At 36.2% G+C, this 16,359-nt stretch overlaps 1 protein-coding gene across 1 annotated transcript in view; it reads right to left on the reverse strand.

Moving 5' to 3' along the window:
* LOC107039295 (protein TIS11-like) overlaps positions 1 to 10,277 on the reverse strand; it is an 18,772-nt gene extending 8,495 nt beyond the window's left edge. The window contains exon 1 of the mRNA XM_015258847.1: positions 9,619 to 10,277. Within this exon, the coding sequence (XP_015114333.1) occupies positions 9,619 to 9,675 (57 nt within the window). The 5' untranslated portion in view covers positions 9,676 to 10,277. The remainder of the gene's footprint in view (positions 1 to 9,618) is intronic.
* Positions 10,278 to 16,359: the final 6,082 nt, after the last annotated feature.

Here is a 16,359-nt window from a genome sequence, read left to right on the forward strand (position 1 = left end):
GAAAATGAAAAATTCTTTATAGATTCTTTTACTCTACTTCGCTATTCACTTCAATCATTAGTCGAATTCTCTTTGATTCATTATCAATATTTATAAGGTATTCATGAGAAAATGAAATTTAATGAATTCCATTTCTTCATTCCAACAAATGAATAGATCAGCGCGCGCATAGCGCGCGTATAAATCTTGTTGGAAAATAATTAATATGGATAGAAAAAGTGACAACGTCGTGCCGTTCGAGGTACGAGTTGGCAGCACTGATTCACTCAGCTGTTGTGTTCCTTCCCATAGCGAAATGTATCATTCACAACTCCATTCGTATTTGCCGCGCAAATACGATTTACCCCTCCACGATTTCTAACCTTGGCGTTGCCGCTATTCCAAGTTGCGCACGCAGAATTCCTATTTTTCATGAGTTTTTTAATTATCCCTTCTAAACAATTCTCCTAGGCCACTTGGATTATTTTTTTTTATGTTCCTCCATGAAAGCTCCACTCAAGTGAGAAATTTCAGGAATATGGCGACTTTTTTTTTATTTTTAATTTTTTTTTTCCGAATTCCCATAAATGCCCCTGTTAAAATGCATTTTTTTTAGAAAAATTGCTCTTATTTACCCATTCTCCTAGGCTATCTGAGATTTTGCAGAGGGGTTTTGAAAAAATCAAAGAAGGTATAAAAAATAAATCTTATTTTCGGTTGAATTTGAATGTAGAGAAAATTTTCACGAATTCAAAAAAATGATTTTGGGGTAGAAAATTTATTTTTGTGAATTATTTACACAAATACCGTAATCTTCAAAAATTTGTATTTTTCATTTTAATAAATAAATTTACAGAATTTCCATCTCCATTTCTTCAATTAAATCGAGTCAAAAAAATCAGAAAAATCATTTCACAAAAAAATAACTTGAAAAATATATCCGTCTTATGAATAAACGATTAAAATTTACATTTGGACTCTCCAAAACCTCATTGTTTTGGCCTGGAATCAACTTCCAAAAAATTATCACAAAAATGTTCAAAAAAAAAAAAAATCCATTGCAAAATTAAAAAGTCAAGTTCTCAGACGAGCAAAGAATAAACCTGTTGCACTGGATACAACCAGTGTATTTATTTCGAGAATTTTTATCTCCCCATACGAGCAGTGAACTTAAATTAAATAATTTTACTCAGAAAAAAATATAAGTCACTCGCCCTCTTTGTTTACATTGGAAAGTGTTCGCCGCTGAATGGCTTCTTTTATCCCACAACAAACACCAGTAACGTCACACTGTCTCGAACAAGCGGTTTTCTGTTCTATCCATTGTTACCCCACATCGCTGTTTTCACTCGCGATACAAAAATCCGACTCAACGTTTAAAAACTCCTCGAACCGGCAGACGCGATTCCACCGGAGCGTGAAAGGTTTCCCTTTCCGGTGCAAAAGAGCGTGTCCAGCCCTTTCGCTCGGATACCCCCGGGTTTACAACAGTCTAGGATTAATATCAGTCATTAGTACCCCCAATTAAAATCTCAAAAATGCCCCTGAGATCGTTAAAACCCAGATTTCTGTGGATTTTATCACGTAGAGAAGAGTGGGGTAGAACGGACCGTCTTTAACCGTCGATAACTCAAGAAGGGCTGAGTGGAAATTCCCGAATTTTTTTTCATCTTCAAGATATATTTTCGAGCTTGAAAATGAGACGTGACTCTTTCCAATTGGACCATTGGGTCGGAAGACATTAACGATTGAAGTCGATCTGTTTTACTCGACTGGAAGATTGAGCCTGAGAAATGAGGATTTTTGATTGAATTCAGTTGAGATGTCATTGCCGGATGGATTATTATGCCCTGTACGGGTTTACAGTAGTCTAGGATTGATATCAGTAATTAGTACCCTCAATTAAAATCGCGAAAATGCCCCTGAGACCGTTAAAACCCAGATTTTTGTGGATTTTACCAGGTAGAGAAGAGTGGGGTAGAAGGCCCGTATTTAACCGTCGATAACTAAAGAAGGGCTGAGTGGAATTTCCCGACTTTTTTTTCATCTTCAAGATATTTTTTCAAGCTTGAAAATGAAACGTGATTCGTTCAAATCGGACCATTGAGTCGGAAGATATTGACGATTGAAGACGATCTGTTTTACTCGACTGGAAGATTGAGCCTGAGAAATGAGGATTTTTGATTGAAATTGACTTCAATTGGCGAATTCTCTTCGCTTGAAAATTTCATCGTCGCGAAGGTAAACACTTGAACACTTGAGTTTCGATACGCATCAGTGCCGGGTAAATCGTTACGCCTTGTAAACACCATATTTTGTACATTATTCGGCTTCTTCCCCCTTTTTCGTCACCTTCTCTTCGTTATTCCACGTCTGATGTCATCGAGTCAAGGTCACAACTCAACACCCAAAAATATTCCCAGTACGCAGGCGGTATATACGTCGTTTGTCTTTTTCTTTCGGAATTATTACTTGAAGTGTGAAATTAAAAGTGCGCAAGTCCGGGGGGGAAATAAAGTGGTAGAACGTGCGACGAATCCATCATTTTGGTTCTGTACGCTTATCTCGGAAGCCAGTGGATTTAGGAGATAATAGCACGAGACATGTTTTCTCGGAAATTTCCTCAGCTATAAAAAAGGTCTCCTCACATTTTTCTCTAAATCCAATCGTTTCGGAGATACCTGCAGTTTTATGAAAATGGATTTTTGAAATAATTCAACCGTGGAATTTTTCGCATTTTGGTCATTTGAAATTATCTCGCGAACTGGGGGTTTCAAGAAAAAATGTCACAAATATAATTTTCAATTTAATGGTTTTCCGGAACTACTCGTTATTGAAATAGTCCCATTTTTATAAGAAATATCGAGCATTTCACTGACCGATTCAGTTATGGTGTTTCGCCTGTAGATCACAGGGGGGTGAAGCACGAAATTTTCCAATTTTCAAGTAACTATTTAAGTGCGCATTTGATAATTTTTTGAATATTGATTTTATTTATCAGATTGATTGATTTTTTTCTCATCATCTACGGGTCTCAAATAATTTTTATTGGATGTTTTTCTAATTATTGAAATAATATTAAAATGCGTCTCGAGTTGGTAAACCTGTCGAGTGTTTTCTCTCTCTCAGTTCCATGGTCCAACCCATACCTTTCCCATGATGCTCACTGACACTCGAATCACGCGCCTGCGCGTGAGGGCGTTATTGCCCCGAAACTCATAATTTTCCGAATCATTTGTTCAAATAACTTTCTCATGAAATATGAAAAAAATCTGTAACTTATACGTGTTCTCAAGAAAAATTTGATTTATCACCCACTAGTTTTTCCTCAATAATTGATTATTTTTTCGGGTGTCATGGAAATTTCCCTAATTGAGAGTGGGGTATCCTCGGAGGTTACAGCTGGAGGGCTTACAAAAACACCCAAATGTCACAATTTTTTTCTTGAGACTGAGATCTGAAAAAAAAATGTGCAAGAATTCTCAACGATGCAGCATACTCAGGCATTTTTCCCATGAATTTTCCCTTTTTTTCTCATTATTTTTGCTTTTCACACAAAACACCTTAATAAATGCAGAATTGAATTACCCAAAATTCAATTATCACCATTAGCTATTTCCCCCTACATACCTTTACCAATAATTAAAATAATTATGCCCTCACTTTTGTGAATACAACAACCGTTATCTCAGTCCTTAAAAATCCCTCACGGATTTCCAACTATTACTGCTCCCCGCGAAAAAATTTTTTACTCTATCCTGTCCATTTGAAAAATCGCCAACATTTACGTGCTGCTGATTATACGGGCGATAATAGAGCAGCCGTCTCCCAGATTCGCCCCACTCATCCAATTGCGCCAATAATGGCAGATTTCGCCCGAATCGTTTGAGCATTTGAAAAAAAAAAAAAAAAAAAAAAAAAAAAAAAAAAAAAAAAAAAAAAAAAAAAAAAAAAAAAAAAAAAAAAAAAAAAANAAGAACGCCACAAGGTGCACGGAAGCCCTCCCTTTCTGCCTTTCTGTGTCAGGTTTCTTTTCAGGAATATGGGAAAAATTTTTACCGTCCACCTTTCGGGCTGCACAAATGCCCCCAGAATCGGTATTTTATTTTACTTTTTTTTTTTTACAATGGAACACGAAATCTCTTATATTTCTTTTTATTCGCAGCAGTGTAAAGTGTGCTATGCACGTGGGTACATGTGAGTTGTGGAGTGAAAAGGGGAGTTACGACAATGGGGGAAGAACGAGGGGTGAGTTACTCAATGCCCAGCCCCGTGGAACGGAGACGAGCAACAGGTTTTCCTCCCCCTCGTTCACCGTGTTTTTTTCCCTTTTTCGTGGTGGTTCTTTCTTCTCTTCTGGGCTTCTTTACCCTCATTGCAACTGACAGAAGAAGTCTCCATTGAAGCCAAGCGTGATTCCAGGTTATTGTCGGGTATTTTGGTGGGTTTCAACGATTTTTTAAACAATATTTTCCCACCGAAACGATTATTCTGGAGTCAATGGGGAGAATTGAGGGTTTGTGATTGGTAATTATGGGGTTATCTGGGTGCGGAGTGGTTCTAGGGGAAAATGTGACTCGACATTTTTTGTAGAGAATTAAATTTCCGAAGAAATTGTTCTTTTCATATTTTTCTCTGAATCCATTCATTAAGGAGATGATTCAACTTTTTAAAGTTGAACATTTCCGTGGGAAGGTGAAGTGCAAGCAATCTTCTTAAATCAAGGATATCTCCTGGCGAAATGATGCGATTGGGATAAGTCAAGTCTCATTTTAAAGCTTGAAAAAATACCTTGAAAATAAAATAAAAATTGTTTAACTTCTCTCTGCCGATCTTGAGTTATTAATGATTGAACATCGTTCGTTTTATCCTGACCTATTCTCATTAACTTCTCATTTACCTCGTTAAAGAGTACTTTTACGAAAAAAAGCCACAGGACAGTTTTTGTAGAGAATTAAATTTACAACAAAATTGTCCTTTGACATTTTCCCCTAAACCCAGTAGCTTCCGAGATTATCGCGATGGAGTGCATTAAAAAGTCCTTCAAAATTTTTAATGATCCGTTTTTTCAATAAATTTCTAAATAATTGAAAATATTTTTCAAAAATTTGGATAATGTTCACAAAAATCTGCCGAGATAGTCATTCACAACATCATCGCCTCGACAAATAAAATACCACTCTTGAATAATCAAAATCGTAGAAGGCGGGAAATGACAAGTGGGTTTCTAAAAGTGGGCGTACGAACAATCACACCGGAAATCGTTTAATTATCCACGCAAACGTATCGAGAACGTCAAAAAAAAATTAGTGTCTCATCACTTCCCGCGATTTCCTCCACTAAAAAAAATCAAATCGAGGGGAATAGAAAGCGAAAAAATGCCTCAACTGCACGAAACGAATTATCCCCTTCGAAAATAGATTTTTTAGTGTAGGTCGCGTGTGACACGTGAATAAAAAAACACCAGAAAATTCTCTGGACGTATCAAGCCCAATGCAACTCGTGGGAATGACGAAGAATTTTTTTTGTAAATTTCTCGAGTCAAATTGAATTAATCAATCAAGTTTTTTCATCCACTCGCAATTTTACTTACTATTCTCAATGCTAATGAAGAGTTCGTACAAATCTTCACCGGATTGCCGTGAAAAACAGTTGTGCACTCGGATGTTGTGACTTTGCAAAAGTCGCAAGAAATGGAAAGTGAATCGTTTTCTCGGAAGAAAACCGTGATTTTTCTCTGTTTCATCGACTGACTGATGGAATAATCGAGAAATTCGTGTCATTAGTGAGGGAATAACGCCTTGAATTTCCAAAATGGCGATTGAAACGATCATTTGAAACCCTGAGGGGTCACGGAACCCATCAATTTCCAATTACGCTCATTATCAGAAACACAACTTATCGATAAATTGATTCTCTATGTTTATTTTATTCTGAGAGAGAATTTATTTGGAGTGCATGGGAAAATTTTGAATGAAGAGTTTCATTTGATTTAGATGCGTCGCGAAATATTTTTTGGTTTTTGTTTTGTCCAGGTTCTTCTGAATTCCCAAAATGATTATTGATAACATCGTTTACTCATTTTTGTGGGTCTCAGAAGTATTTACATAAACATAAACAGTCAATTGACTGATAAAATGACTCATTTCACTTCTACAACCGAGTTGTCTCAAAAAATTGCCCCTCAACCGAGATAATTTCCCCTAGATCCATGAAACAATAATGAAAACAATCATTTGCTCATTTTTGCGAATGTAAGAAACAATCCCAGGCATAAGCCCGATTGTCTCACTTCAAATCTCCAAATGTTTGTTTTCGATTTTAAATTGTGAGCATCTTGACTCCAAAATTTCCCACTCAGTAACTAAATAATCCCATTTCAATAAAATACTGAATATTTCATTGATAGATTCAGTCGAATTATTTTCATTGTCGTTTCATTCAAGGAATGCCTCCTATACAAAATTAAATGTCCAACAGATTTAATTGTCATCATGAGACATTTACGTCTAAATCCAATGGAAGGATAATCAAAATAATTAGTTGCACACAATTTAAAATGACTCATTTCACCTCTAAAATCGCGTCCTCTTACTTTTATTCCCCCAAACATTTGTTTTTTTTTTCGAGATACTTGACATCTTGGCACCAAAAATTCCCCCCAAACCCACTCAGTACCGAATAAAAATAAATAAAATAAAAAAATAAAAATAAATAAAATGAAACCCACTCGGTGCCGAAAAAAAAAAATGTTGAACACTTGGTGACATTTTATTTTATTGTAAAATAGTGTAAAATAAAATGTTCAACAAGTGTTCAACATTTACAAAAAATTTATTTAAAAAATTAAAATAGAATTTTACACTATTTTACAATAAAATAAAATGTTGAACAAAATTTTCAACATTTCACTAATTGATTAAGTTGAATAATTTACATTCTCGTTTCACTCAAGCGAAATACCCGATACCTAAATCCCTAAAACAATAACAAAAATAATCGCGTTCTACATCGAGAAATAAATCCCCCAATTGATGTAGAAAACGCCTCAGTTCACCTTTAAAATCGCCCCGTCTTGCTTCAATACCCCACACGTTTGTTTTCGATTCCAACCCTCGCCATCTTGTTCCCCGAAACGCTGGGAGTGGGGATGGATCAAGGAGCAACAAGTCCTGGCCTGTGAATCCAAACAAACCCCTCGCAAATTCCCCTCAAAACCCTTGAAGCCCATCTCTCTCTTTTGTTTGATTTCACCGTCGCCCGAGTGAAACCGAGTGAAGAAAGGCGAGTGTTGAGTTTTCCAATGGTGAGAGATGATTCATCTCACTCTCACCTCGACAATTCAATCTCCCCCCCGTTCCACAATCCCGAAAACATGGAACCGTAATTACGCTGTTGAATATTTTCCACTGGAATTTCCGGTAAGACTTGGAAATTTGTGACAAAAAAACATTTACACTGGAATTTTGTCACTGAAAATTCATAATTTCGTGGAAACTGGAAAATTTAGTTTAATTACTCCGGGAAAATTAATGAAAAATCAGGAAAATTGAGAAATCTCTCCTTGAATTCTAGATTTCGCCGAATTTTCAAGGAATTGAAGAATAAATATTCTTTTTCACTTGAAGATTCATGTAAATTCTGAAATTTCCGTCTTTCTGGTGCACAAAATTGGGACTTTCCCCTTAAATCGAATTCAAGGTCTTTTGCTGGATAATTCAGCCAATTTCCGCAGGATTCGATTAAATTAACATAGGGGAGGGTGGGGTAAAATGGACACTTTAGACTTTTTAAAAATTACTCATAACTCAGAAACAAATTTATCAATTGATCTAAGTTTAGGCTCACCACAAAGGGAAAGAGTTGTTCTTTGTATTGAAAAAAAATTATTAAATTTCATCAACATTTCAACCCCTCATTGACACTCGAAAAAAAATCAAAAGTGTCCGTTTTACCCCAACCTCCCCTAAACATAACTTGTGTTTTGAAGATTAAAATGCGAAATAAATTCTCAACAAAAGTTATGAATAAAAATATTCTGGTTGAGTTTGTACTCAATCCTCAGTCTATTATTATCGATAATAATTAATCTAGATGTGTAAAAATAACACAGCGTCTTATGAGAAAATGAACTTTTCGAGGTTAGGGAGAGTATTAAAATCTTTAAAAAAAAATCCAAAAACGGGAAAAAAATTCTGTGCTCAATATGAAAATTATCGTCAGTGTCAAACTTTTCTAATAAACAATTTATGTTTCTGCGTGTTATGTCGAAATCCCCTAGTCAACCGAGAGACTATTGTTTAAGAAAATAATTGAAGAAATAATTTGATGGATTTGTCTTATTCTCATGAAAGTTAGAATTCCTAGAAAAAATTATCAATGATGAATATTTTTTTTTTGGCTTTTTGAATCTATTCCTTCTTGTTCCACTCAACGACTCAATTCAAGTTTATTCATACCACTCTAAGCATGGCCGTATGAAAATAATATAAACAAAACTTTCATTTTGAGGATTAAAACCCCAAATAAATCCTAGACGACAGTTAATATGAATAGAAACATTCTGTTTGAGTTCGTACTCCATCCCCACTCCAGTGTAATTAATAATAATAAATCTATATGTGGAAAAATAACACAGTCTAATGAAAAAATGCGCTTTTCGAGGTTAAGAAGAGTATTAAAATCTTTAAAAAAAATCCAAAAACGGGAAAAAAATTCTGTGCTCAATGTGAAAATTATCGTCAGTGTCAAACTTTTCTAATAAACAATTTATGTTTCTGCGTGTTATGTCGAAATCCCCTAGTCAACCGAGAGACTATTGTTTAAGAAAATAATTGAAGAAATAATTTGATGGATTTGTCTTATTCTCATGAAAGTTAGAATTCCTAGAAAAAATTATCAATGATGAATATTTTTTTTTGGCTTTTTGAATCTATTCCTTCTTGTTCCACTCAACGACTCAATTCAAGTTTATTCATACCACTCTAAGCATGGCCGTATGAAAATAATATAAACAAAACTTTCATTTTGAGGATTAAAACCCCAAATAAATCCTAGACGACAGTTAATATGAATAGAAACATTCTGTTTGAGTTCGTACTCCATCCCCACTCCAGTGTAATTAATAATAATAAATCTATATGTGGAAAAATAACACAGTCTAATGAAAAAATGCGCTTTTCGAGGTTAAGAAGAGTATTAAAATCTTTAAAAAAAATCCAAAAACGGGAAAAAATTCTGTGCTCAATATGAAAATTATGGTCAGTGTCAACCTTTCTAACAGACAATTTATGTTTTTGCGTGTTTGAAATGGCGTGTTATGTCGAAACTCCCAGTTAACCGAGAGACTTTAACTCAAAAAAATAATCGAAGAAAAAGTTCGAGGAATCAATTTATTGCACTCATCAAAGTTAGAATTCCTAGAAAAAATGATCAATGATCAATAATTTTTTTAGCCTTTTGAATTAATTATCCCTCGCTCCACTCAACGACTCGACTACTCAATTCACATAACTTTAAGGCGAACGCCGAGAGATCCGAATATTTTCAAGTCATGCGCAATTTTGGGCCCTCAACCCCCTCTCCCCCAAAAAAAAATCGAACATTCGCCTTCTCAAATGAAAACAAAAAAATAATTACCTTGAACAAATGCTCAGTGCACTCGAACATAGGTGTGCTCATGACGGCGGTGGACATGTTGACTCCAAATTAAAAAAAAAAAGATCAACAGAATAAAACGCACAGAACCACTTGATTTTCCAACAAAAAAAAACCTACAATAAAAGTTCGTCTCACTTCCTTTGTCCCGATACAGCAATAACACTCGTTGTAATGCGTGACGTTGAGGGGGCTTGACTCACAGAGATCAAAGGTTAAAAATAAGAAACGTCGATTCGTAATAATTGATAATCAACTATTTGTTCACAAACTGGTACAAAACTGCCACTATCGTTGAGTATTGTCGTGCGGTTACCATTTGTTTGTCATTAAACCACAATTAACCAGATATACAACTTCACGTCTGAATCCCTACTCTCAGCACCGAGAATGAGGATTTGTTCATTAAATTAACTAAAAGCCACCGTTTTATCGTCGACGTGACAAGGAAAATCGACACAACTCCCAATTTACTTATTACTCGCGTTATTCAACAGCTCTCAGCCTCTAGCTCACGATATTTATCGTATTCCGGAGATGGAGAATTTTTTTAATGCTTTTTATTTTCGTCGTGAAACGTTTGATCCCTCCACGGAGAGCAAGTTGTTACTCGCAAAGCGCCCGAGAGCTGACTGAAGCCATGGGAGAGAGACCGGCGTAAAGACGCTCCGAGTTTTCGTTACTCGACGCGGTGGGGGCACCGTGGGGGGGGAGGGGCGGTGCCAACGCGCTCGACCAATCGGCGACGGTAGCCGAGGTACCACGAACTGTGTACGACCTGCGTGATAGCCTCCCCCCCTTTGCCCCCCTCCGAGGTCCCCCTGCCGCTGTCTCCTCGACCCCTTCGGCGAACCGACGGGATTATTATTATTTTTTTTTGGATTTGGAGTTGTGAAGGAGCTGGATGTGTGTGTGTGTGTTGTGTATCTGGTGATACTAGCTCTTTCTTCGAGTCCCGGAGCAACCCCTTCTTGGTTGGAAACGCGTCTCAGGCGCTGGCGCGCTTGAGAGACTTGGCAACAGCGGAGGCTCTGTTGCCGGTGAGGAGTCGGGATTTCCGCGAGGTTTTTCGACCGGCGGTGGGCTGGAGAAAAATTAAATTTTTATTTTGAGGGACGTGATAATAAGAAATGAATGAGTGAGAAAATAATAAAAATAAGAAGTAGGTGAAAAATTAATTGATAAAAAAATGATTGATGAAATTAATAATAAAATGATGAAGTATTAATTATCGATCGTTTATTAATTATTTATTAATTTGATAGTATAATTGGAGAGAAAATCGTGGAGTATAAAAAATGTTCTTTGATGTTCTTTGACGTTTCGAAGGCATTTGCAAAATCATCTATATGAATTATGGTAAATGTTGAGAAAGAGGTCCCCACCACCGATCTTTCTGAAAACTTAACCATATTAGGGGGATTATTTTTGGTGCCGAATGCCGCTGCCTTTCTCATTCCTCAGTTGCCACTATCACTGAGGGTTTTTCTGCGATTAATCCCCAACAACGCATCTCCGACAGTCAAATTGAACCTTGAAACACTTAAAGTTCCTTCATTTATCGATTATTAGAGGTGATAAATGAAATTCATGTGGGGCTGTCTTTCTTCACATTTATCAAAAATTATTAGAATTGAAGCAAGTTTTGTAGCAATTCTCTGAAAATTCTGCGGAATATGGAGTTTGAGGTTTCTGAATTTTCCTGAGTTTTCATTAATTTCCCCCGAATAATTAAACTGAAATTTACGGTTCTCACTGATCAGTGGAAATTTTTAAAGTGAAATTTACAGTTCCCAGTGATTTCTCCATGAAATTATGAATTTTCAATGCCAAAATTCCCTGGAATTTCACTGAAAAAGTTACTCTTTAGAAATTCCCACGACTCTTATCGGGAATTTCAGTGGAAATTTTCGAACCGAAATTTTTAAAGTTCAATTTACAGTTCCCACTGATTTCTCCATGAAATTATGAATTTTCAATGTCGAAATTCCCTGGGATTTCACTGAAAATTTACTCGTTAGAAATTTCCAAGACGCTTATCGGGAATTTCAGTGGAAATTTTCGAACCGAAATTTTTAAAGTGAAATTTACAGTTCCCATTGATTTCTCCATGAAATTATGAATTTTCAGTACCAAAATTCCCTGGAATTTCACTAAAAATTTACTCTTTAGAGATTTCCAAGACTCTTATTGGGAATTTCAGTGGAAATTTTCTAACCGAAATTTTTATAGTGAAATTTACAATTGCCACTAATTTCTCCATGAAATTATGAATTTTCAATGTCGAAATTCCCTGGAATTTCACTGAAAAAGTTACTCTTTAGAAATTCCCATGACTCTTATCGGGAATTTCAGTGGAAATTTTCGAACCGAAATTTTTAAAGTGAAATTTACAGTTCCCATTGATTTCTCCATGAAATTATGAATTTTCAGTACCAAAATTCCCTGGAATTTCACTGAAAATTTACTCTTTAGAAATTTCGAAGACTCTTATCAAAAATTTCAGTGGAAATTTTCTAACTGAAATTTTTAAAGTGAAATTTACAGTTCCCACTGATTTCTCCGTGAAATTATGAATTTTCAGTGCCAAAATTCCCTGGAATTTCACTGAAAATTTACTCTTTAGATATTTCCAAGACTCTTATCGGAAATTTCAGTGGAAATTTTCTAACCGAAATTTTTAAAGTGAAATTTACAGTTCCCTGTTAATTTTCCTGTAAATTTCCCCAGTAAAATTCCCTGGAATTTCACTGAAAATTTACTCTTTAGAGATTTCGAAGACTCCTATCATAAATTTCAGTGGAAAATTTTGAACAGTGCACAGTTGAACAAGAGCTCCCACTCGGAGAACGTATCATACTGAATTTCACGCAGAGTTCCCCTTGCGCCAGCATAATACACTCTTTTTTCTCGGTACTGGAGGAGACCCAGAGCCCCCACGATTTGTGTGTAGTTACATATAACCGCGTTTGTTAGATATGGCGCTCTCTCGTATGAATGAAAGACTAGCCTTCTATTCATGCGAGCGCAACCAAAGTGAGCGAGAGGAGTAATAACATTGGCCAGCCGCAACCGAGCGGCTTCTAAATAGTCCTCGTCTGGAGGCTTTTTTTTTCTTCGCTGTTGTTATTACTCAGGTTGTATCGGTATCGGGGGACCAAGCCATTTTGTTCGAGACTGCGGGGAATTACTCTCAGCCGTAGCCGCTCCTGAATTTCATCGGTCATAATCGACTTGTTTTCGGTTAATTGAGACGAGTCTAATCGACCGTAGCATCATTTCAAGCTAGATTTATTTTCTCGGCATCAGTTTGCCCGAGATGAATTTTCATGATTCAAGTGACAGTTGGAGGAATTGAACTGTAAATATTTTTATAATGAAATTAAACCATTAATTATCATCGATAAAAATTATGATTTTTTTATGACCAAAATTTTTAAAGAGATTGTGTGTTGAGGCAAATGAATAATGATTTATTATTCATTTTATGTATTAATAATATTATTCTGGAAATAAAACACGAATGAAAACTTCAACAATAATAATTTTTCAATTCAGTTCATTCTCATCTTTTCAATTGTACACTTTAAAACAAAGTTTGATACATTCTCTTGGGATTACTTTACTCAGGATTTTATGATTCAAGTGACGGTTCAGGAAATTGAATATTCAATACTTTTCAATGGAATAATAAAGTGAATTGTAATACAAGGAAATTACAATTTTTTATGACTCCCATTTTAAAGAGACTATCCATTGAGGAAAATAAATAATACTTTATTATTCATTCTTTAGTTATTGACAATGAATAGTATGAATAATAATGCAAAACAAATAAATTAATTAATTGATGGAAAAAAAATTAAAAGCTCCAAAATAGCAAACTCTCAATTCAATTTATTCACATTTTTGAAAATTATAAACTTGAAAAATAGTATTTTTCCGGCCTGCTGCGATGGGGTTTTTTACTCGTGTGGCGTTGGCCTCCGAGCCGTAGGCGAGGACTGGCCAACCACACGAGTAAAAAAACCCCATCGCAACAGGCCAGGAACAATATTTTTCTGTAGTGATTTTCAAGTTTTCGAGTTTGGGAAGTATGTAATACCAATTCCCAGACGAGAAATTGTGAGAAGCAGTACAGAAAAAAATATTTGCTACCCATTTTGACAGGCTTTTGATACCCGCAAGTACAAGCCTGCCCGCATGATCACTACACGGGTCAGGGCATCGGTGAAAAGAAAGAGAGAGAGAGAGAGAAAGTGGGAAGAACAATTTTTCGGGGTTAAATTTAGAGGCATGAGAATCTCCACGGGATTTGAAAGAAAACCCCTATGCCCACTTGGGCTTCACGTCAGAGGGGGATGGAGTCACCCACGCTTGTGCTGAAGCGAGAGACCCCCATCTGCCCGTATGCCATGGGAAATACCGTGACACACCTAATTGGACCCACGTTCGGCCACGTGTGCCACAATCCCCCGGTATTTTTATTTTTCGGGCAGGCCTTTTTCACCCTTCTCTAAACGGTTTTCACTTTTGGGACTTGATTTGTGGCATTGCTCCCAAATTTTCACTGCAAAAATATCGAATGGTTTATTCCATCATTGACAATTGGAAAATAAACTCAGTCCGACCTTTTTTTCCCTCTGAAATGAAAATTATGATTATGAGAAAAGATTTCCATACACGGAGAGAAATATTCAATAAAAATGACGTATCTTTTCCGTAATTCCAGAGCGAAATGTGGTTGTAGGAAACTTTACGGAACTGTCACGGAATTTTTCCGGAGCGTTCCGCAATTTTTATCTGAATCTTCTCTGAAAAATTACGATACCGTCACTTAAATTTTTTGAATCGATTCCGTAATCGGTGAGTGAAGTGAGAGTTCCGTAATTTCTACTGAACATTTCTCTCCGTGTAAGAAAAACTCACTTTATTATTTGAATTACACGGAAAGTGTAGAATATTTACTATAAATAATATTCATCCTCTCAGTTACCAATTTAAGAATCAATATTTCCCTGAAATATTGGGAAATACCCGAATGTGTAAGAATTTTCCAGTAATAAAATGCGTTTTTCTCATTATTCAGATGTAGAATCGCCAAAAAATTAATTCTTTGTAAATCTCAATATTATTCACGTAGAAAAAAAATCCATTTGATATAAAATTCATGCACCTGTGAATAATAGTAAAAGAAAATTGGCGAGTCGGTCGAAACGTCAGTAGTCGAACGGTCAAATGGCTCTTGAATCAGTACTCGAACGACCGAAGGCCCTAAACTTAGAGTCTTTATTCAATTAGTTATATATACAATTGTTATATTTTTCTCATAAAGGTCGCTTGGTATTTGGTAGTCTGCCCACTGCTCCTGAGCTGTACCCAGTTTTCAGCGCTGCCAGTGCCTTCTCCAACTCCTCTGCACTGTAATTTTGCTCCTTTCTCTTTTTTAATTATCCGCTGTGATAGATCAATCATTAAACAATACATTTTATCCTTGGAAAAATATTTTGATGAATAAAAGGATGATAAGGTGCGGGAAAATTTGTTTGACACGTGAGGTTAAGTGGATCGTTCCTGACCACCAGTTTTTCTACGATTTCGCGAGTTTCTTTCACTATTTTAGGATTTCAATCACTTAATCGACTCTGACAAAATCCCTTGAAATTTCAGTGGAACCGACGTGATAAAAATTTCGAGCAAATCCGCCGAAAACTGCAGCCAAAATTTGTTATTCGTAAAAAAAAATTATCACTTGTAATACCACAAGAGCTTCAAAATTATCAGGTATTTTCCGATAGGTTCGTTGCAAATAAACGAAGGAGTCAAGTTTTTCAGGTTAAAAAATCACGAGTGCGAAGCACAAGCGATTTTTCTGAAAAACTTGACGACTTCATTTGTATGCAGGGAACCTTGAGGAAAATGCCCGATTAATTTTGCAGCTCGTGTGGTATTCGGGGAATTATTTTTCCAATCCAAATGTCGGGCAATATAATTGGACCATGAGACGAACCTCACAATTGAGAAACGAAAATTGTATAATTAACACTCATTTCGAATAAAAATCCTCGGATTACCACAATTGAATTCAATCTGTCAGTTTGACGAGGGGTTAATTCGACTGCATGATGTTTTGTTTTTTATATAGCAACTACCAGAGAAAATTATCAAAAAATTATCAGTTGAAAACCCTGTAGCTTGTACCAAGCTACAGGGCTGTAGCTTGTACCAAGTGATGTCGAATGTGCCAATTATATTGCCCGATATTTGGGTTGGAAAAATAATCTTCAAAAAAAAAAAATCATCAATAAAAATTCTCGAACTCTACCAGTCACATTCACTCCCAATGAAATTAAATTCGTTGTTCCCTTCCTCACTCGCATAGCCGTCCATTTGAAATTCAAATCCTCATCTGTGCTATTCACTTTAATTTATATCTCTCGTAACCTCGAAGGCAACAGCGCCAAACGAGTGACATTGAACCTACGACGCGCACGTTTTGATTCCGTTTCCTGGTAAATACACAAAGACGTGTGTTACGACCTCTTCGAGGTCTGGCCCTGATTTCCGGCTTTCCCTCGTTGGCCCCCAGGCCTAGCGAAATATCACTTCCCGGTGTTTCTTCGAGGCATCGATCATTCACCTTCAACAATTCGCAATTATCATAGAACGACGAGGAACTATGAAAATTCATAATTGTATGTGGTTAGGGGGGGGGGGGGGGGG

Source organism: Diachasma alloeum, unplaced genomic scaffold (genome assembly GCF_001412515.2).
Source record: "Diachasma alloeum isolate Michigan unplaced genomic scaffold, Dall2.0 Dall_scaffold_00295, whole genome shotgun sequence".
Lineage (NCBI taxonomy): Eukaryota > Metazoa > Arthropoda > Insecta > Hymenoptera > Braconidae > Diachasma > Diachasma alloeum.